Source organism: Enhydra lutris, unplaced genomic scaffold, assembly GCF_002288905.1.
Source record: "Enhydra lutris kenyoni isolate GAN:26980312 unplaced genomic scaffold, ASM228890v2 scaffoldscaffold24, whole genome shotgun sequence".
NCBI classification, from domain to species: domain Eukaryota; kingdom Metazoa; phylum Chordata; class Mammalia; order Carnivora; family Mustelidae; genus Enhydra; species Enhydra lutris.
In genome coordinates this window covers 18901908-18924322 of record NW_019154108.1, presented here as the reverse complement: position 1 = coordinate 18924322, position 22415 = coordinate 18901908, and the positions used below count along the sequence as shown (strand labels likewise).

The 22415-nt window shown below is 36.9% G+C and overlaps 1 protein-coding gene across 1 annotated transcript in view; it reads left to right on the top strand.

The window, feature by feature from the left end:
• LOC111150820 (SHC binding and spindle associated 1 like) overlaps positions 1–16135 on the top strand; it is a 36341-nt gene extending 20206 nt beyond the window's left edge. Inside the window, exons 6-10 of the mRNA XM_022508438.1 lie at positions 7496–7601; positions 12350–12503; positions 13788–14038; positions 14764–14886; positions 15763–16135. Of these exons, the coding sequence (XP_022364146.1) occupies positions 7496–7601; positions 12350–12503; positions 13788–14038; positions 14764–14886; positions 15763–16014 (886 nt within the window). The 3' untranslated portion in view covers positions 16015–16135. The remainder of the gene's footprint in view (positions 1–7495; positions 7602–12349; positions 12504–13787; positions 14039–14763; positions 14887–15762) is intronic.
• Positions 16136–22415: the final 6280 nt, after the last annotated feature.

Genomic DNA, 22415 nt, shown 5'->3' with positions numbered 1-22415 from the left:
CCTGGGTGGCTCAGTCAGTTAAGCGTCTGCTTTTGGCTCAGGTCATAATTCCAGGGTTTCGAGTCCCACATCAGGCTCCCTGCTCATCAGGGAATTTGTTTTCTTCCTCTTCCCCTCCCCCCTGTTTGTGTGCTCTCTCTCTCTGTCACACACTCTCTTGCTCAAATAAATAAAATCTTAAAAAAAAAAAAAGTCCAGGGGCACTGGGTGGCTCAGTCATTAAGCGGCTGCCTTCAGCTCAGGTCATGATCCCAGGGTCCCGGGATTGAGCCCCGCATTGGACTCCCTGCTCAGCAGGAAGCCTGCTTCTCCCTCTCCCACTCCTCCTGCTTGTGTTCCCTCTCTCACTATGTCTCTCTCTGTTAAATAAATAGATAAAATCATAAAAAAAAAAACAAAAAAGTCTATACTCCCCAAAGCAATCTACACATTCAATGCAATCCTTACCAAAATAACACCATCATTTTTCACAGAGCTAGAACAATTAAAAAATTTGTATTGAACCAGAAAAGACCCTCAACAGCCAAAGTAATGTCGAAAAAAGAAAAGCAAAATGGGAAGCATCATAATTCTGATCTTCAAGCTATATTACAAAGCTGGGATCATTAAGACAGTGTGGTACTGATCACAAAAACAGACACATAAATCAGTGGGACAGAACAGAAAACCCAGAAAGGGACCCACAACTGTATGTCCAACTAATCTTCAACAAAGCCAGAAAGACTATCCAATGGAAAAAAGACAGTCTCTTCAACAAATGGTGTTGGGAAAACTGGACAGCGACATATAGAAGAGTGAAACTGGACCACTTTCTTACAGCATACACAAAAATAAATTTAAAATGGATGAAAGACTTAAATACAATACCGGAAACCATCAAAATCCTAGAGGAGAAAATAGGCAGCAATCTCTTTTACCTCAGCTGCAGCAACTTCTTACTAGACATGTCTCCTGAGCCAAGGAAAACAAAAGCAAAAATGAACCACTGGCACGTCATCAAGATAAAAACTTTTGCAAAGTGAAGGAAACAACCAACAAAACTAAAAGGCAACTGACAGAATGGGAACAGATATTTGCAAATGACATATAGGATAAAGGACTAGTATCCAAAATACATAAAGAACTTTCAAACTCAGGACACTTGGGTGGCTCAGTTGGTTGAGTGTCCTACTCTTGGTTTTGGCTTAGGTATGGTCTCATGGATCGTGGGATCAAGCCCTGGATCAGGCTCCATGCTCAGCGGGGAGACTGCTTGAGGATAATCTCCCTCTGCTCCTCCTTGCTCAAACAAATAAATGAAATCTCTTTAAAAAAAAAAAAAAGATTTTATTTATTTGACAGAGAGCAAGCACAAATAGGCGGGGGGGGGGGGGGAAGCAGGCTCCCTGCTGAACAAAGAGCCCAATGCAGGGCTCCATCACGGGACCCTGGGATCATGACCTGAGCAGAAGACAGATGCTTAACCGACTGAGCCACCCAGGTGCCCCATAAGTAAATAAATCTTAAAAAAAAAAAAAAAGAATTTATCAAACTCAACACCCAAAAAACAATCCAGTTGGCAGAAGACATGAATAGATGCTTTTCCAAAGAAGACTTCCAGATGGCTAACAGACACATGAAAAGATGCTCATCATCTCTCATCATCAGGGAAATACTTATCAAAACCACAATGAAATACCACTTCACACCTGTCAGAATGGTTAAAATTAACAACTCAGGAACAACTGGTGTTGGCAAGGATATGGAGAAAGGGGAACCTTTTTGGGTTATTGGTGGGAATGCAAACTGGTGCAGCCACTCTGGAGAACATTGTGGAGATTCCTCAAAAAGTTAAAAATAGAGCTACGCAAGACCCAGCAATTGCAATACTAGGTATTTATCCAAAGGATAAAAAAATACACATTCAAAGGCACATATGCACCCCAGTGTTTAGCAGGACTATCAAAAGCCAAATTATGGGAAGTGCCCAAATGTCCATCAATTAATGGGTGGATAAATATGTGGTACACACACACACATGTGTGCACACACACACACACACACACATACACACTCACATAGGAATATTATTCAGTGATCAAAAAGAACAAAATCTTGCCATTTGCAAAGACATGGATGAAGCTAGAGAGTATAATCCTAAGTGACTTAAGTCAGAGAGACAAATATATGATTCCACTCAAATATGGAATTTACGAAACAAAACAGATGAACACAGGAGAAGGGAAGGAAAAATAAAATAAGATAAAAACAGAGGGAGGTGCCCCAACATCAGTAATCACACTTTAAATGCAAATGGTCTAAATATGTAAATCAAAAGATATTATCCAAGTGGATAAAAAGACAAGATCCAACTGTACGTTATGTATGAGAAATCAATCTTAAATATAAAGGCTTAGAAATGTTAAAGAGTCAGAGAAAGATACTGTATGCTAACACAGTCATTAAAAAGCTAGATTAGCAATATTAATTTCAGACAAAGCAGGCTTTGGGAAGAGCCAGTTAAATTAATTAAATCAGGGATTAATTAAATTAATTAAATCAGGGATAAATAGGGGCATTGCATAATGATAATGGGCTCAGTTCTCCAAGAAAACATAGCAATCCTTAATGTGTATGCACCCAACAACAGAATACCAAAATATGTGATGCAAAAACTGACAGAAATGCAAGGACAAATAGAAAAATTCACTATTATAGTTGGGAGACTTCAGCATCTCTTTTTCAATAATTGATAGATGAAGCAATAATAAGGGATAAATTCCTCAAATTGATGAAGAACATCTACAAAGACCTTACAGCAAACATAATACTTAGTGGTGAGAAACTGGAAACTTCTCCCTAATATAAGGAATAAGGTGAGGATATTTTCTCTCATCATTCCTATTAAGTGTCATGCTGGAAGTCCTAGATAGTGCAATATGACTAGAAATGGAAATAAAAGATACACAGATATACAGAAATGGAAACAAAAGATATACAGAAATAAAAGATATGTCCTATATAAAAGATACATAGGACAAGAAATGGAAATAAAAGATATACAGAAATGGAAACAAAAGATGTAATAGAAGATAAAAGATTAGGAAAGAAGAAGTAAAACTCTTTGCAGATAACATAATTGCCTACATAGAAAATCTCAAAGAATCATTATCATCATCATCATCATCAACAACAACAGTAATAAAACCCTGGAACCAATGAGTATAGCAAGGTTAACATTTTAAATCCCTTGCTTTCTTATATATCAGTAACAATTTGAAATTTTTAAAATATCATTTAAAATAAAGCCAAAAAATTAAATATTTAGGTATAAATCTAACAAAATATGTATAGGATCTACATGTGGAAAACTACAAAACTATGATGACAGAGAAAATGTAAATGAGAGATATTATCTGTCAATATTGTTAAATGTCAGTTCCTCCCAACCTGATGTGTAGATTCACTGCAATCCTAATGAAAATCCCAGCAAGCTATTTTGTAGGTATTGACTATTTCTTAAAATTCATATGGAAAGGCAAAAAGCCTACAAGAGCTAACATGGTACTGAAGAAGAATAAAGTGAGAGTACTCATACTACCCAATTGTAAGGCTTGTTGTAAAACTACAGTAATCAAGAAAGCACAGTATTGGTGCTTAGACACATAGACCAATGGAACAGAAAAAAGAGTCCATAAATAGATCCACACAAATATAGTGACTGGGCTGAACTTTGATAAAGGAGCAGAGAAAATTCAATGGAGAAAGAATATGATTTTTAACAAATGGTGCTGTAGAGTAATTAATTGGATATCCATATGCAAAAAGATGAATGTAAACACAGACCTCACATCTTCACAAAAATTAACTCAAAATGATCCAATGACCTAAATATAAAATAAAACTGTAAGACTTGAATAAATCATAGAAGAAAACATAGGTGATCTTGGATTGGCAATGAGTTTTTTTTTTTAGGTAAAACACTGACAATATGATCTGTGAGAGAAAAACATTGAGAAATTGGACTTTTATATTAAAAGTAAAAATTTATGCTCTGTGAAAGACACTGTTAAGAGAATTAAAGATACGGCAAAATTTTGAAGAAAATATTTGTAAAATACATATCTAATAAAAGGTTTGTATCTAAAATATACAAAGATTCTTTTTTTTTTTAAAGATTTTATTTATTTGTCAGAGAGAGAGGGAGAGAGAGCAAGTGCAGGCAGACAGAATGGCAGGCAGAGGCAGAGGGAGGAGCAGGCTCCCTGCTGAGCAAGGAGCCCGATGCAGGACTCGATCCCAGGACGCTGGGATCATGACCTGAGCCGAAGGCAGCTGCTTAACCAACTGAGCCACCCAGGCGTCCCTAAGATATACAAAGATTCTTAAAATTCATTGTGAGTAACAAACAGCCCAATTAAAAATGGACAAACATTCTGAACAAACACCTCACCAGAGAAGATATACAAATGGGAAAAAAAAGCCTATAAAAAGATACCCAACATCATTGCAATTATGTAATTGCTAATCAAAAGAATGAGATACCATTCCTTACCTATTAGAATGGTTAAAATCCAAAAAACTAAACAAAAACAGAAACAAACCAAAAAACCTTGACAATACCAAATGGTTGTGGAACAAGAACTCTCATTTATTGTTGATTGGAATGCAAAACAGCACAGCTTTTTTGGAAGATAGTTTGGTAGTTTCTTAAAAGCTTAGTGTGATCTAAGCATATGAGCCAGCAATAGTGCTCCTAGTTGATATTTAACCAACTAAGTTGAAAACTTACATCCACGTAAAAACCTGCACAGAAATAAAAAAGGATTACTAAGGAATACTCCAAACAATTATATGCCAGAAAATTAGATCAGCAGATCAAGTGGACACATTCCTGAAAATATAAAATCTACCCAAATTGACTCAAGGCAAAACAGAAAACCTGAGTGGGACCTATAGCAAGTGAGGAGATAAAATTAGCAAATTATAAACTACCCACAAAGAAAAGCCAAAGACCAGATGTCTTCACTGGTGAATTTCATCAAATATTTAAAGGTTTGACACCAATTCTTTACAAACTTCAAAAAAATAGAAGGAAACACTTACCCACCTCATTCAGTGGAGCCACTATTATTCCCCTGATACCAAAACTAGAAAAACATCACAAGAAAACTACAGAATAATATCCCTAATGAATATAGATGCAAAAATCCTCATTAATATACTAACAACTAGCAACATATTAAAAGGATCAGGGGCGCCTGTGTGGCTCAGTGGGTTAAGCTGCTGCCTTCGGCTCAGGTCATGATCTTAGAGTCCTGGGATCGAGCCCCACGTGGGGCTCTCTGTTCAGCGGGGAGCCTGCTTCCCTTCCTCTCTCTCTGTCTGCCTCTCTGCCTGCTTGTGATCTCTCTGTCAAATAAATAAATAAAAATCTTTAAAAATAAAAAAAATAAATAAAAAAATAAAAGGATCAGACACTATGACTAAGTTGGATTTATCCCAAAATGAATCAATATAGTGCACCATATTAATAAATAAAAAACAAAAGCCACACCTCAATAGACATGGAAGAAGAATCTGACAAAATTCAATGCTTTCATGATAAAAATTTTCAAAAATCTTGGAATAGAAGGGATATTTTTCAGCCCATATAAGGCCATCTATGAAAAACCTTTAACTAAATCCTATTTAGAGGTGAAAGAATGGATGTTTCCCCACTAAGATCAGGAAGAAGATAAGGATGTCTACTCTTACCACTTCTATTCAAATTGAATGAGGGGTTCCAGCTAGAGCAATAGGCAAGAAAAGAGCCATCCAGATTGGAAAGGAAGAAGTAATAAAATTACGTCTATTTGCAGATGACATGATTTTTGTAAACAGAAAATCCAGTAATGAAATACTGCTCAGCAATATAAACAAAATGCTGATACACAAAATAACATGATGGATCTCAAAACAGACTGAATGAAAAAAAGCCAGACACAAAAGAGTACGTCATATATTATTTCACTTTAAAATTTCATTTAAGGGACGCCTGGGTGGCTCAGTTGGTTAAGCAGCTGCCTTCAGCTCAGGTCATGATCCCAGCGTCCTGGGATGTTGGGCTCCTTGTTCTGTGGGGAGCCTGCTTCTCCCTCTGCCTCTGCCTGCCACTCTGTCTGCCTGTGCTCGCTCTCTCTCTCTCTCTCTCTGACAAATAAATAAATAAAATCTTTAAAAAAAAATAGTATCCTTAAAAAAAAAAAATCCAAGAAATGGAAATCTATGACAGAAAGGAGACAATGGTTGCTGGGGAATAGGTGTGGAGGATTGACTGCAAAGATGAATGAAGGAACCTAACAGTGTGATGGGAATGTTCTATATCTTGATTATTTTGATTGAGTTAAGTGGGTATACACATTTGTGGAACTTCATGGAATGGTTTACTTAAAATGAGTGTTATGTAAATTATACCTTAATAAATTTGATTTAAAAAAAACCCACTGATACATACTTTTGATTTTAAAACTAGGATTGCATGATAAACTACTGTATTTCCTGAACGTAGGATGCTGTACTCTTTGAGCAGCTAGTGATCAGGTATATGGTGAAGAAATGTGTGAGTAGTTCTCTTTCTCAAGATCATAATCACTTGCTTAAATAGGTATAAAAATGCTGAATGGGTTTACTTTTGAAATGTTCAATGAAACTTTTGAAGCTGAAACATATTGGTACTAAAGCTGCTTTCCAGGAGTGTCAAGCAGTAATGAAAATGTGCTGCAGAGAACTCAAAATATGACACCTAAGGAGATTATTAGTAAAGCTACATCTGTCGGTAAAGGAGTGTCCCTTTCAGCTGATAGTAATGATAAAAAATTATACTCAAAATTTCTTTCTTTTGATAACACTTACATGATTAAGTGTTAGAAAACAGGAATTGCAAAGAAGAGCTGAAAGACAAGAAAGACTGGAATCAGAACTGCTGAAGAGCAAACAGTAATAATTAAAAACATACACACAACTCAGAGAGAAGCTAGACTTGTTCTGTTGGGAGGCCTCAGTCAACATATCTATGGAGACCATATCCTTTGAAACAAAACACTTTGTTAGTTGAACACAGTATCTAAAACTGGGCATTTCTCTAAACATTTTTATGCCTCAGTATCGGAGACCTAACTGATCTTTGCTTTGTTTTGAGTCCACAACTGAGTGGACTATGAAAGTATAATCAGGAAAATTTTCTACTGTATTAAAGATTTGAGGTGACAGGTGTTGATTTTAGTGGGTTACATACAGATTTCCAGGTACAAACCATGAAAATGAAAAGATTTTAGAGTTCGAGAGTGTAAACATTCAGTTATCTAAAAGATTTTAATCATTCCATTGCTCCCAAGTTGCTCATTGCTCTCAAGGAGCTTAAAATAAGTGAAATATACTTCTCAAAGATGCTTGGTGCCAAGTTTTATTTTCTAAGTAAGCATAGCTTGAGTCTTGTTCAGGTTAATATCATCATAATAAATGTTTTCAACTCTAGAGTTCATGGACCTTTTTTTCCAAGAATTCTGAGGCGCCGGAAGGGAAAAAGAGATTTTGGAAAGACTATAACACACATTGTGGCAAAAGTGATGACTACTGACATGGTAAGAAATGCACTTTATCCCTATTTGTTCATTTAAGTTGTAGTTGTGTATAATCAAAAAAGAAGTTCTTTGAGGGTAGGGTTCTCGTCTGACATTAATGCCTTCTTTCTCCCATTACATCCGCTTCAGTGATTAGCATATAATCAGTACTAAATAAATAAATGTCAGCAACTATTTACTGAGTACAAACCTTATTGCTAGGCACTATGCTAGTAGTAACTACGGGAAGGATAGGAGACAAATATGAGAAAGACTGCATTTGAGAGTGACACCATTTTGAACCAGAGCCACAGTCTTGCTGCTTCATACATTTGAGAAGTTATTGAAGGATAGTTTTCCTAGATATAGAATTCTTGGTTGACAGTACCCACCCCCCTTAAATATGTCATCCCACTGTTTTCTGGCTTCCGTGGCTTCTGTTAGGAAATCAGCCATTAATCCTATTGCCAATTCCTTGTATATATCCAATTGCTTCTCTTTCACTGCTTTCAAGATTCTTTCACTTTCAACAGTTTGATCATATGTGTTGGTTTGGCTTGTGTTTATCCTACTTGATGCCCATTAAGCTTCTTGGATGTGTAGATTCACAGATTTCAACAAATTTGAAGTGTTCAACCATTATTCTTCAAATATTCTTTTTGCTCCTCTCTCTCTTCTCCTTCTGGGACTCCTATAATACGTTTGTTTGTATTCTTGATGGTGTATCACTGGTCTCGTCAACATTGTTTATTTTTCTTTGTGCTTTTTTTTCTATCTGCTCCTGAGACTGGATATTTTAATCATCCTGTCTTCAAATTTGTTGATTCTTTCTTCTTCCCACTCAAATATGGTATCTAAGCCTTTCTAGTGAGTTTGTTGTTGTTGTTGTTGTTGTTTTTAATTCAGCTATTGTGATTTTCAACAATAGAATTTCCATTTGGTTCTTTTTGTAATTTTTATTTCTTTATAGATGTTGTCTATTTGTTCATTGCCCTTCTGGTTCCTTTAGTTTTTTGTCCATGGGTTCTTTTAGCTCTTTGAGCATATTTAAGATAGTTTATTTCAAGTTTTTGTCTGATAAATCCAAAGGCTTGTCTGGACTTCCTCAGAGGTGGTTTCTATAAATCTTTTTTCCTGCAAATGGGCCAGTTTCCTGTTTCATTGAATGTCTTGTAACTTTTTTGTTGAAAATCGGTTTTTTGAATATTATAATCTAATAACTCTGGAAATCAGTCTACCCTATCCCCAGGGTTTGCTCTATTAATTTTTGAGGACTGCAGTTGTCCATATGGTTAGCAGATTTTCCAAACTATTTTTGCAAAAGCTGTATTTCTTTTTGCGTGTGGCTACTGAAATTCTATTATGTAATCTCAGCAGGTAACCAGCTACCTGACAAACTTCCATAAACACCAATAGCTAAGAAACAAAAACAAAAAATATCTCACAGTCTTTGCAAATTAGCTCTAAGCTGAGGCACCCCTTCAAAGCTGAGCCAGGCTGCTTACAACTCTGCCTTGGCTTTCACCTCTTGCTTCTATGGGGCCCAAAGATCAGTGGGAAGCAAAGCTTGGGGTGCTTTCATCTCTCTCCTGAGCATGCATCCAGCCCTGGCCCTGTGCTTTTCAGCCCTTGTTTCCCCAAGAATCTTCCTTCTCAGCCTCCTCCTCTGCAGACTTTTCCTTTGCCCCAGACAGCTATGGGTAGTGTATGTTTTTAAATGCTTTCATCAAGTGACACCTATATTGCTGCTCAGTTCTGAGGAGCATATTAAACAAGTCAGCTTTGTCAGTCCTTCCCCTGAGATACTGACTGGTCTCAAGATAAACCACACTTTTTTTTTTTCCCCAAGAAAGAGAGCAAGGGAGCGGCAGAAGGAAATGGAGAGAGAGAATCTTAAGCAGGCTCCATGCCCAGTGTGAATCCTGATGAGGGGCTCCATCTCAACACCCTGATATCAAGACCTGAGCCAAAAGCCAGAATCAGATGCTTGACAGACAAAGCTGCCCCTCACAACCGCACTGTTTTTGAGAATAAGGTTCATATTTCCCCCACCCCATGCCTGCTTCAGACCAGCAAGCCACAGAAACACGGGCTGTTCTTTTCACAGCCACTGCCAAGCTGGGGAATAGAAGATGGTAGGCAGCTAAGCAGAACCACATTTTTTTCTTTTTACCAAATTTTGACAGCCTCTTCATTAAGCATTTGCATGGTTGCTGTGTTTGATTAGGTGCCAGGGTTCCAAAAATGTTGATTCTGTCATTTTTTTTTTCCCAACTTAATATTTGCTTCAGTGGAAGAACCATTTTTTTGGAGCTCTTCATTCCACCATTTCCATGACATCACTTCTCTTTTATATCATTCTGTTTCCTTCCTAAATGTACTGAGATGTATTCAATTGTTTTTTAAAATAAAACAGTATACATCCTCAATACCACATCTCTCTTCTTTTACATAGGAAAACTTCTTGACATATTTATCTGTCTCTACTGCTTTCACATTCATGCCTCTACTCACAGTGATCTTGTTTCTGCCGCCAGAACATCAGTGAAAATGCCCTTCTGGTCAATGTGGGACCAAGCTGTGGCTAAATGCACTAAGCACAACTCGAAGATCGCCATCTCATTTAACCTTTCAGCACCTGACATCATCAACTATTTCCTCCTTTCCTGACATCTTGATGTCCTGATTTTACCACCTCTTTGGCTACTCTGAGCCTCAGCTTTGGAGATTTCTTTTGTTTCTGCCTATTCTTTTAATGTTTTTCATTGTTCCATCCTAGAGTGCTATCTTTCCCTCTTCATACAGTCTTGTAGCTAATCTTATCCATTCCTATGCTTAAGTAACTCCCAGATCTTTATGCCCAAATGTTAGTCCTATATTCTAGACTCTTATATGCAGTCTATTGGATACCTCTGCTTAGTGACTCCACCAGTATTTCAAATTAACTGGCATCAAAACTAAACTCATTATGTCCCCTCACAAACTTCTTTCTCCTGGGTTTCCTATTTTCATGAATAAGAAAAATATAAGTGAGATGGATTTTGAGTTCTTCCAAATTATTTAGAGGTAATCCTTGTGCTCTCTGCCACCAAAGTATTTAGAATACACCATAAATGAATATAGTAGTTTGCTGAATTAGTAAGGATTATGAGTTCCAAATATATCTGGAAAAAATGTTCACTCTTATCAAATGAATGAAAATTAAAATGAGGCAGTGAGGATTTTTGCCTATTAAGGTGGCAAATATTTTATAAATTTAAAAGATAACCCCATGCTGATGAGTTTACAGCAAAATGAGTTCTCAAACCAAATTTTAATTGTTTAAACTCTTCAGGAGGGCAATTTAGCAATATGTATCCAAGACACAAAATCTTTTGTACTTCTGACACAATAATTCCCCCATCTGGTAATTTATCCAAAGAATTAACTAGAGATGTGTATAAGGATTTATTTGTCATAGTATTTTCATAATATTGAACTGCAAACCATCTAAATAAGAGTAAGAAAATCAACTATGAAAAACTGATATGCCCATATGATGCATTATTATGTAATGACTAAAAATTAGTCTTTGAAAAAAAAAAGACATGGGAAGATATGATGTAATGAAAAGTCAGGGTTCAGTAGTGTCTGTCTGGATCATGGAGTTGGTTGAGCATCTGACTCTTGGCTCTGTGTTCAGCCTGGAGCTGCTTGAGATTCTCTCCCTCACCTTCTGCCCCTCCCACTCATGCTCTCTCTCTGAAATAAGTAAGTCTTAAAAAAAAAAAGTCAGGATTCAAAGCCATGTATACGTATGGTATGATATGTTGGTATTAGGAGTAACGAGTATATGCACGGGAAAAAGACTAAAAATGAAATATCTATATATTTTATTTAGTTTAAAATTTCAATTTGTTGTATTTTCATTTTTGTTTTTCTTCTAACCACTTTATAAGAAAAAAGATATATGAATGATAATGCCATTTCTTTTTTTATTATTTTTATTAACATATAATGTATTATTTGCCCTAGGGATACAGGTCTGTGAATCGTCAGACTTACATACTTCATAGCACTCACCATTTCACATACCTTCAATAATGCCAATTCTATAGGGATAAAATAACAGGCATTTTCTCAGAATATATTTTTAGTTTTCAAATTTTATTTTAAGAGTTCCCCACTCTTTATGGTACTAATAATGAAGTTCTCTTCCCTTTTCTACTCTTAGTGGATTCCTGGTATCTTTTATTTAGTTCTAGAGTATTTAATATATAAGGTTTTATTGATTTACTAAAATTATAGGATTAGTTTGAGTTAAAGAAAACAAAGTAGTAGACTGTAAAGAGATCTAGTGTCATAAAGTCCTGGATCTAAAGCTTAGATTAACCATTCACCAACTCTGTGTCCTTGGGCAAATCATTTCATCTCACTGAGTTTCAAAGTCCTTCACCTGATAAGGGGATATTATTTCCCCTCAAAGAACTGTTGTGAGGCTTGGGAGGTAATATGCTAGTTCAAATTCTGCCTTCTTGGCACACAGTCTTTCATAGCTGTAAAATTATTAGTGATTGTAAAGAAAACCCCATTTCACCATTCCCTTAGTTGATGCACTGATAGTTGGAACAATTTAATGAACATAAAAACATATTTACAGTGTATTACAGTGTAATATACAAGGTAAGTCTTTGAGAAAAGCACACGTCACCAATACGTTATCTGATTAAAATGACCTGTTTCAGTTTAATTCATTGTTAAAAGTGTACTGTTTTATTTCTTCTTTTCAGGTAAAGGACTTATCTTCAGACACACTTCTCCAACAGCATGATGATTTGGATTTGGCTTTGGATAGTTGTTATAGTGGAGATACAGTAGTTATTTTTCCAGGAGAATATCAAGCTGTAAATCTTGCTTTATTGACTGACGACATCATTATAAAGGGTTAGGGCATCCTTTGCCATCTTTTTATAACAATGTATTCTGGAAAAATTATATACTATAAACATGATTTACCTAACACAAAAATCCCTTATGTATCTTTTTAATTAAGATTTTCACACATGCTCATGAGTATATTATCTGTACAGGTGACTTCATTTGGACATATGTACCAAAGCAAATCAATGAGACTATTCTTCTCCATGACAGTGTAGCACTACAAACACAGATTCTAAAAAGATCAAAACCACACAAAAAAACAAAAAACCTATTTGTAATATTTTAACCCAAACTACTTTTTCTTCCTCTATTGCATTTCTTATCACTTTAGTAGAAAAACCAGGGGCGCCTGGGTGGCTTAATGGGTTAAAGCCTCTGCCTTCGGCTCGGGTCATGATCCCAGGGTCCTGGGATCGAGCCCCACATCAGGCTCTCTGCTCAGCAGGGAGCCTGCTTCCTTTTCTCTCTCTCTGCCTGCCTCTCTGCCTGCTTGCCATCTCTTTCTGTCAAATAAAGTCTTTATAAAAAGAAAAACCAAATGTAAGGCTGTATTAAAACATATTCAGCATTTCCTCAGGTTAATTCACATGCAAACTTGCTAAAGTAGAAGAATTTACTAAAATTTCTTTTAGGTTCTGAACCTATTTAGTAACTTTAATTCTGCCGTTTAACACTGAAGTAAGGATATTCCCACTGTCTGACCAAAAGAAAAAGAACCAGGTGACTGAGGCTTTGCCTATCAATTCAAGAATTGAGCATCAAGAATAGATCTTGATGACTGTAACCAGTAGTATTTTGCTGAACTGCATGCGTAATAAGGAGTATATAATTTTCAAATCTTAAAGCCTTGAAGCTACGACCCCTTATTTTTGCACTGTTGTTAAATTTAGATGATTGCTTTAACTATTCTAGATCAAAATTGTGGATATGATTACTCTTATAACCTAATTCACATGACAGTCTTTTTTAGTCATGGTAAGGTAGTTATTTTTGTATCTTAGACACTTTTTAAATGACTATTGATTATGTAATAGGAAAACTTAGGAAAATGTATTATGGAATAAGAATATTGAATAAATATACAGGTACATTTATATTGACTATAAACCCAGATTCTCCCATCATGGCATCAAATATGGACAAAAGATTACATTATAGTTAAGTATATAATTAGATATATTACTTATTAAAAATATGTGAAAAGAAAAAGTATTATTGAATGACTTGACTAAAGGACTTTAAACTTTGGGATTACTGAATTAATTCTGTTTTGTCTCAATGAATCAGGAGTTGGAAAGAGAGAGGAAATTATGATTACTTCTGAACCTTCTCATGACAGTTTCGTGGTGTCTAAAGCTGATAACGTGAAGCTAATGCATCTATCTTTGATACAACAAGGGACCGTTGATGGTATTGTGGTGGTGGAGTCTGGTCACATGACTCTAGAAAACTGTATATTAAAATGCGAAGGAACAGGAGTGTGTGTTCTGACAGGGGCTGCTCTGACAATTACAGACAGTGAAATAACTGGTGCCCAGGTATTTCCTTTCATAAAGACCGCTTTATTGACGATAGATAACTTACTGTGCAGAGGATAAGTTACTTCACCTTTGAATTGAGTTATAATCAAGCTTAGAAACTGCTAAAATCAGGACAAGTACAGGGCATCATAGCACACGTAGGAAAAATGAACTAAGTTAAGTCCAAAGAATTACTGGCTTTAAATGTGATTTTTTAAAAAAAATCTAGAAATTGGTGGCTACAAAACAGATCATGAGTCAGTCAACTTGTTAACATTTACTTAACAAAGACCATTGAAGTATTGCAAAACTAAATGAAAAGATTAAATGATGAAAATAGGATCTGTTTTAACAGAATGACTTAATTTCCACTAAACTGAGGAAGTTGACATTAGTAGCACTGAGGGAGTTGGAATATATAAAAATTTTTATAACAATTGAAAGAATTGCTCTGAAGAGATTTTTGGCTCCCTCCTAAAGGCTTCATTTGGGTGGGAGAGAATGTGACTCAGTGAGACTGTGTGACCACAACCCTCCTTCTAGGCCCAATCATCTTCTAACACAGATTAATACTAGTTTTCAACGTTTTAAAACATTATCTTTAAAGTAAATCATTACATGCACTATTATTTTTGTGTAACTTAGTGTGTCGAGAGTGGTAAAATAGAATTACAATTTTTAAATCTAAAGAAAATTTTGGAGGTACATGTCTGTTTTGAGATTGTTTTGCTTTTAATTTACAGGGTGCTGGTGTTGAACTGTACCCTGGAAGCACAGCCGTTTTAGAAGGGAATGAAATTCATCATTGTAATAACCTCAGAACCAGTGATAACTCAAAAAGCACCTTAGGTGGAGTTAATATGAAGGTATTCTCATATTTCTTAAATATAGAGTTGTTATAAGAATTGAATTATCACAAAAATACTAAAATATTATGTCTAGACAAGGTTTAGTCTGTTATTGATCTGGAAAAGAATAGTAGAGATAATTAAAATATAGTTTAAATGATGGCTGATATAAAATAAGTTTAGCCTTCTAATTTAATAGTTTCAACTTAAATTCTTAGCAGATAACTGATGAAGTGGATAGTTTTGCTTTTATAAAAATGTTTCAGATTTTTTATTGGGCAGATCTATAATATGTTTTGGAAAGTAAAGCAAATAAAAAAATAATAAATATATTAAGAAAACTTAAGTCTTTCAAAATTTGTAAAATAATTTAAGCTAGTCAATTAAAATAGTCAATTAAAATAGCAATAATCTATAAGTGACATGTCTTCCCATTCCTTTCTACTTCTGTTTGTTCTACTCTTCTAGGTCCCTCTCTAGACTTGTGTAGTTGATGAACATTTTCCCTAGAATTCTAGATTAAATATAATTATTTGAAATTACATTATTATTTGAAAATTTTAGCATTGTCAGTACCTGAAATTACTTTTATATTTGTTACATTAAAGCTTTATATATATTTTTATATATATTTTATATTTGTTATATTAAAGCTTTACATATAAAGCTTTACATATTAAAGTTATACTATATAAAATAAATTGAAAACTTCATTTAATATTTCCATATTAGAGATTTCCTTGGTTATTATGACAATAAGCAGTGTGAGGAAAACATTGCTTGCTTAAAACAGATTGTTTTAAAGAAACATATAAACCTAAGAATAAATTCTAGAGTATGTATTTTATTTTTATAGAAATTATTGAAAACTAATTTCCTTGAATAATTTAACAGGTTCTTCCAGCACCAAAACTGAAGATGACTAATAATCATATTTACAACAATAATGGCTATGGTGTAAGCATTCTTCAACCAACTGAACAATTTTTTATTGTAGCAGAAGAAGCCCTCAACAAAGGGGCAGCTTCAGGGGATAAAAAAGATGACAGTATGCTCTCCAGGGTAATGCAGAATCTGAACCTGGAGATGAACAACAATAAAATAGAAGCAAACTTGAAGGGGGATATCAGAATAGTCACAAGTTAAAGTATGTGGATTTATGTTAATGTTTTATATTTGAGAGATTTGTTTAGTAAATAGTTCTCATATCCCACAGAAATGGTGGTTTTAAATTAAAAACCTATTTAATTAAAAAATATTTAAACATTCTAATGCTTTCATTGGATGATTCATTTTAACTTAAGTAACACTTTTTTTTTTTTTTAAGATTTTATTTATTTGACAGAGATCACAAGTAGGCAGAGAGGCAGGCAGAGAGAGGAAGGGAAGCAGTCTCCCTGCTGAGCAGAGAGCCAGATGCAGGGCTCTATCCCAGGACCGTGGGATCATGACCTGAGCTGGAGGCAGAGGCTTTAACCCACTGAGCCACCCAAGGGCCCCAGTAACACTTTTGATATAATTCATATACCATAAAACTCACCCTTTTGAAGTCTATAATTTAACAGTATGTAGTATATTTTTAGTATATAGGTACCACCATCACTATTTAATTCCAAAACAATTTGGTTTTAAACATTGTTTTTGATAGTCTTAGTCTAGTAAGAAGCATCAGGTGTTCTATATTAGTAATAGAAAAAAAATTTTATAGCCAATTCTGATTCCCATTTTTCCAGCTAGGAACTGGAATAAGGTAAGACAGCACTATAGCACTCACTGTATTAGATAGAATTTGGTTCAGCTGCAACTAGGAAATCCAAAATGAGAGATAAAGAACATGGAAATATAGAGGTGCCTGGGTGGCTCAGTCGGCTAAGCATCTGCCTGTGTGGCTCAGGTCATGATCCTGGGGTCCTAGGATATCAAGCCCTGCCTTGGGCTCCCTGCTCAGCAGTGTGCTTCTCCCTCTGCCCCTTCCCCTGCTCGCGCTTTCAAATAAGTATTTAAAAAATGTTTAAAAAACCTATAATGTCAGAATTCTATCTTGTCTTACCATTGTATGGTTTCCATTCAAAATCACTACATGGGCCAAGATAGCAAGTTAGCAATAGTTCAAGCCATGGTTTAAATTCCAACCATGCAGCAGGAGATAGGACCTTCCTACAATTACACACATTATTCCAACTTTCATGCCTCCCTCCCACTAGAATCTAATTACATGGCTCCACCTAACTACAACTGAAGCTAGAAATTATGCATTTTTTAAGAGTTAATCTTTAAGTTGGAGAGGTTATGTGTCCTCTAAAATAGGGGCTTTTTTTTTTTTTTTTAAAGATTTGACAGACAAAGATCACAAGTAGGCAGAGGCAGGCAGAGAGAGGAGGAAGCAGGCTCCCTGCCGAGCAGAGAGCCCATTATGGGGCTCAATCCCATGACCCTGGGGTCATGACCCAAGCTGAAGGCAGAGGCTTTAACCCACTGAGCTACCCAGGTGCCCCTAGGGGGGGGTTCATTTTCTAAGATACAACTAGTGGTCTTTTCTACAAAGCAGTACTTATACTGATTTTATTTTTGGCTTTAGTATATAAAAGGAAATAAACACTCGGGCTCACACACTTATTTTCCTTCCTCGATTTTTTTACTTCACGTTATGTGTAACTTAGCAATGGTGACCCTGTTTGTCAAAGAAATCCCTTGATTTGAGAGTCAAATTAGGCATGGTTGTTCTTCAGTTTCATCAAGAGACTTATTTTTTTTACACAAGGCCTTGTTCACTGGGTGACATGAGATAACTGCAGGTATTTTCATGGAGGCTTTAACAAGAACGGTCTTTCTATAATGAATTTAATGAGCTGTAAGGGGAGGCATTTTCCCTTGCAATCATCTCCCTCTACCTGTTTTCGGCTCCCAGAAGAGGTGATGGACAAAGGATCTTTTGAGAGCAAAAAGAGCAAGAGCTTTGTATGAGCACAACGCGCACTCACCGGTCATCTGCCTTCTGTGTGTTGCGGCCATTGGTTTCCAACCAATTTCTTTTCCAGGCCCACTTCAGAGTAGGTTGTTTTCCCTATTCTCATGTTTCTCAAGCACGCAAAAGCATATAAGAAATTTAGTATTTCACATTTCCTTTACCTTCCCGTCTCTACTTTCCCCTCCAGTGTAACAAATGACAACTTTAAAGATTTAACACCAATTTATCTTACTTCTGTAGGCTGCAGTCTGACATGGGTCTCACTGGGCTAAAATCAAGGTGTTGACAGGAACTTTCTTTCCTGTGCATCTGGGTAACTGGTGGGGTTGTTTTTTGCAGTTGTAGGATTTAGACGTTTCCCTGACAGTTGTCAGCTGAGGGCTGCTCCCAGCTCCTGATGGCCAGCTGCATTCCCCGGGTTCTGGCTTCCTTCCTCCATCTTCAGAGGCATTACCAATTGACTGAGTCCCTCTCTGCTTTGAATTTCTCCTGCCTGTTCTTCAGTCTCACCTAAAGGAAGGAAGGTTCTATATTCCTGCTCTGCCCTTCCCTTTTGTGTACATATCTGGCTGTCCTACTAGACTGTAAGTTTCATAGAGTACGGACACTGGTCTTAGGAACATTACATCCCACACTGCATGTGCATTCCAAGTAATAACTGTTAGTGTTAAAGAATGATACTCATGGGTCTCTGCCTATGCTAAAAACAGAAATAAGATTTACAATCCAGGACTTTCAAGTTGCTGGGGATGAAAATGTTAGAGGACTCTAAAGGTGGAGACTGGACAAATCAAGATTAGAAGAGTGGCCTACGATGTGCAATGAAAAGGGATGATTTTTAATCCCTTTTTGTTTTTTCTTATGAGACTGGTAGTGGGAGTGGAGACTTCCTTTTTTTCCATACCACGCCAGCAGCAGCTAGAGTAGAGACTCAACTGAAGAGCAGAATGGGACCCACGGTACTAGAGCCTGTTGTCAGTTCATGAAGTGGAGGCAGTGAAAATGGCAGGTGGCTACAGATCAAAAGACTGAAAGACATTCCTCTGGCAGCACTGGACACAGACAAGTTGCTCTGATTATAAGGAGCAAGCTGCCATTCTTGGTGAGACACCTGTCTCAAAGTGTTCTCTACTAGACTGAACAGTTATAACCAGACAGCACTGCACTTGAGGACAGGTCTAAAAACTACATTAATATACTATGCTTTCAGTGACTGAACCAAATCAGGTGTTCTTAAACTGAAATATATAGACCGGTCTCAAGAGTCTGTGAACTACTGAGATTTTAAGTAAATTTTATGTACCCGCCTTTTGGTGGACAGCCCATAACTATCACCATATTCTCAAAGAAGCCTCTCAGTCCACAGCTTACGACCACTGATTTGGGTAACACTTAAGTTTCCTTTCACATATTATAGTTCAACCGAAGTCTCAAACAGTTGTCTTTTAACAAAATATGTTGCTTTTTTCTATAGAAAACTGATTTGTTCTGTAGAAAACTCAGGAAACTGTGTAACTCAGTATTTTAATACTGAACATTATGACAATATAAATTTTTTGGTGATTTCAGATTTTGTGGCTGCATAAGATGCACATTTTTTAAATTTACCAATAAAATTTTGAAGCCACTGATAGGTATCATTAGAAATTCTAGGTTATTTTGAAATGCTCAAAACTATTACTAATGCCAAAAAATTTAAATTTTATTTAGATCAGAAGGTTAACCAAATCTTATTGTATTTCTTATTTTAAAAGTATAAATTTTGGGGGTTCCTGGGTGGCTCAGTGGGTTAAAGCCTCTGCCTTTGGCTCAGGTCATGATCCCAGAGTCCTGGGATCGAGCCCCACATCGGGGCTCTGCTCAGCGGGGAGCCTGCTTCCTTCTTTCTCTGCCTGCCTCTGCCTACTTGTGATGTCTGTCAAATAAATAAATAAATAGGGACGCCTGGGTGGCTCAGTTGGTTGGGCAGCTGCCTTCGGCTCAGGTCGTGATCCCAGCGTCCTGGGATCGAGTCCCACATCGGGCTCCTTGCTCATCGGGGAGCCTGCTTCTCCCTCTGCCTCTGCCTGCCATTCTGCCTGCCTGTGCTTGCTCTCTCTCCCTCTCTCTCTCTGACAAATAAATAAATAAAATCTTTAAAAAATATAAATAAATAAATAAATAAATAAATAAATATGAACAGACACTTCTCCAATGCAGACATACAAATGGCTATCAGACACATGAAAAAATGTTCATCCTCACTAGCCATCAGGGAGATTCAAATTAAAACCACATTGAGATACCACCTTACACCAGTTAGAATGGCCAAAATTAGCAAGACAGGAAACAACGTGTGTTGGAGAGGATGTGGAGAAAGGGGAACCCTCTTACACTGTTGGTGGGAATGCAAGTTGGTGCAGCCACTTTGGAGAACAGTGTGGAGATTCCTCAAGAAATTAAAAATAGAGCTTCCCTATGACCCTGCCATTGCACTACTGGGTATTTACCCCAAAGATACAGATGTAGTGAAAAGAAGGGCCATCTGTACCCCAATGTTTATAGCAGCAATGGCCACGGTCGCCAAACTGTGGAAAGAACCAAGATGCCCTTCAACGGACGAATGGATAAGGAAGATGTGGTCCATATACACTATGGAGTATTATGCCTCCATCAGAAAGGATGAATACCTAACTTTTGTAGCAACATGGACGGGACTGGAAGAGATTATGCTGAGTGAAGTAAGTCAAGCAGACAGAGTCAATTATCATATGGTTTCACTTACTTGTAGAACATAACAAATAGCATGGAGGACATAGGGAGTTAGGAGAAGGGAGCTGGGGGAAATTGGAAGGGGAGGTGAACAATGAGAGACTGGACTCTGAAAAATCTGAAGGGTCTGAAGAGGTGGGGGGTGGGAGGTTGGGGGAACCAGGTGGTGGGTATTAGAGAGGGCACGGATTGCATGGAGCACTGGGTGTGGTACAAAAACAATGAATACTGTTACGTTGAAAATAAATTAAAAAAAATTTAAAAATAAATAAATCTTTAAAAAAGTATAAATTTTCAGTCATTTGAATATTTACTAAAATATTAAAAATAATCACTAAGTGTAGTTATTTTACATTTTTACAGGTTAACAAGGAAAATACAGGTTTACCGGTTCAAGTCAGAAGTGTTAAACACTGGATTATGCAGACAATTTCCTTTATTACCTTCATACTTAAATTCATTTCTAGGTTTGAAGGAAATAAACGCAATTTCAAAGTTTGGAAATTCCTGAATGATCTCCCCTTAACATTAATCCTAGAGTGACCAACTTGTTCCAGTTTTCCACCCTAATTAATTCCCAGGAAGTAGATTCTTTCCTAAAAGTGAAATCATCACTAAAATAGTCTGATAACCTCAGTTTGCTCTGAAAGATTCAACAGTAAATTTTCCCCATGTGAGTCAGAAACCTTTTACACTATACCTAACAGGACAGTCCACAAATATCAAAGGCACACAAACACACTTTAAATAACGCTCCTGTCTTCTGGCCAAATCTTTCAGGTAAATCCAGTGGAAATCAAGAACCTTATTTCCAGTCAAAACCAAAACCTATGTCAGTTTCAGTGCAATTCAAAATTTCATTTCTAGGGGCGCCTGGGTGGCTCAGTGGGTTAAGCCACTGCCTTCGGCTCAGGTCATGATCTCAGAGTCCTGGGATCGAGCCCCGCATCGGGCTCTCTGCTCTCTAGGGGAGCCTGCTTCCTCCTCTCTCTCTGCCTGCTTGTGATCTGTCAAATAAATAAATAAAATCTTAAAAAAAAAAAAATTTCATTTCTAGTGTCCTTTACTGCCCTACAATCCCAATTCTGCTTCTAGAATCAAAGGCAGGGAAACTAACTGGCTTTCAAATACGGGATTTGCTACAGTTCATGTCCTCTTTCTAGTTGTCTGTGCTGATCCTAAGCTGACACACTGTTCATGTTCTCCTGGCCTGTGCCTTTGGCACAGGCGATGTCCCGAGGGTTTTACGTGCAGCTCCACAGCATGGGAGATCCCATTAACTGCAGCTGTTGCTAACAAACACGCCAACACAGCCTCTAGGCACAGAGAGCTCTTCAGCACGGCTTCCTGGAAATGGCCCATCAACTTACGCCCCCAGTTTACTTTTTGGCCTCCCTCTGGGCCCAAAGGAAATTTGCAATTCCCTTCTACATCACCCCCAGCCTCAAGCCTCAAAGAAAGCTGCTGGGCTGTCACTGCTATAATCTTCAAGCTTCTAAGTAAGAAGATGCCGTCACAGGTCCATTCTCATCCCTGCCTAATTTCTAGAAGGGCAGACCCAATTTTCTCAGTGCCAACTCTCACTATACTGCCAAACCCTAATGTATGTGTGTGGTGCTCTATATATTCTTTCTTTCCAAATTCTCTCCCCCATACTGTGTCTAGCTCCTTTCACCTCCTCAATGGGAGAGGTGCAATCAGCTCTCATCTCGGAAACACTGTCCAGTCATCTTGCACCTGCTGCAACATCCCTTTAACTGAATATTCTTTTTGTTCTAGGCAGATCAGAGGAAGGTTTGAGAAAGGAACCGTAACACATTGGGTGAAT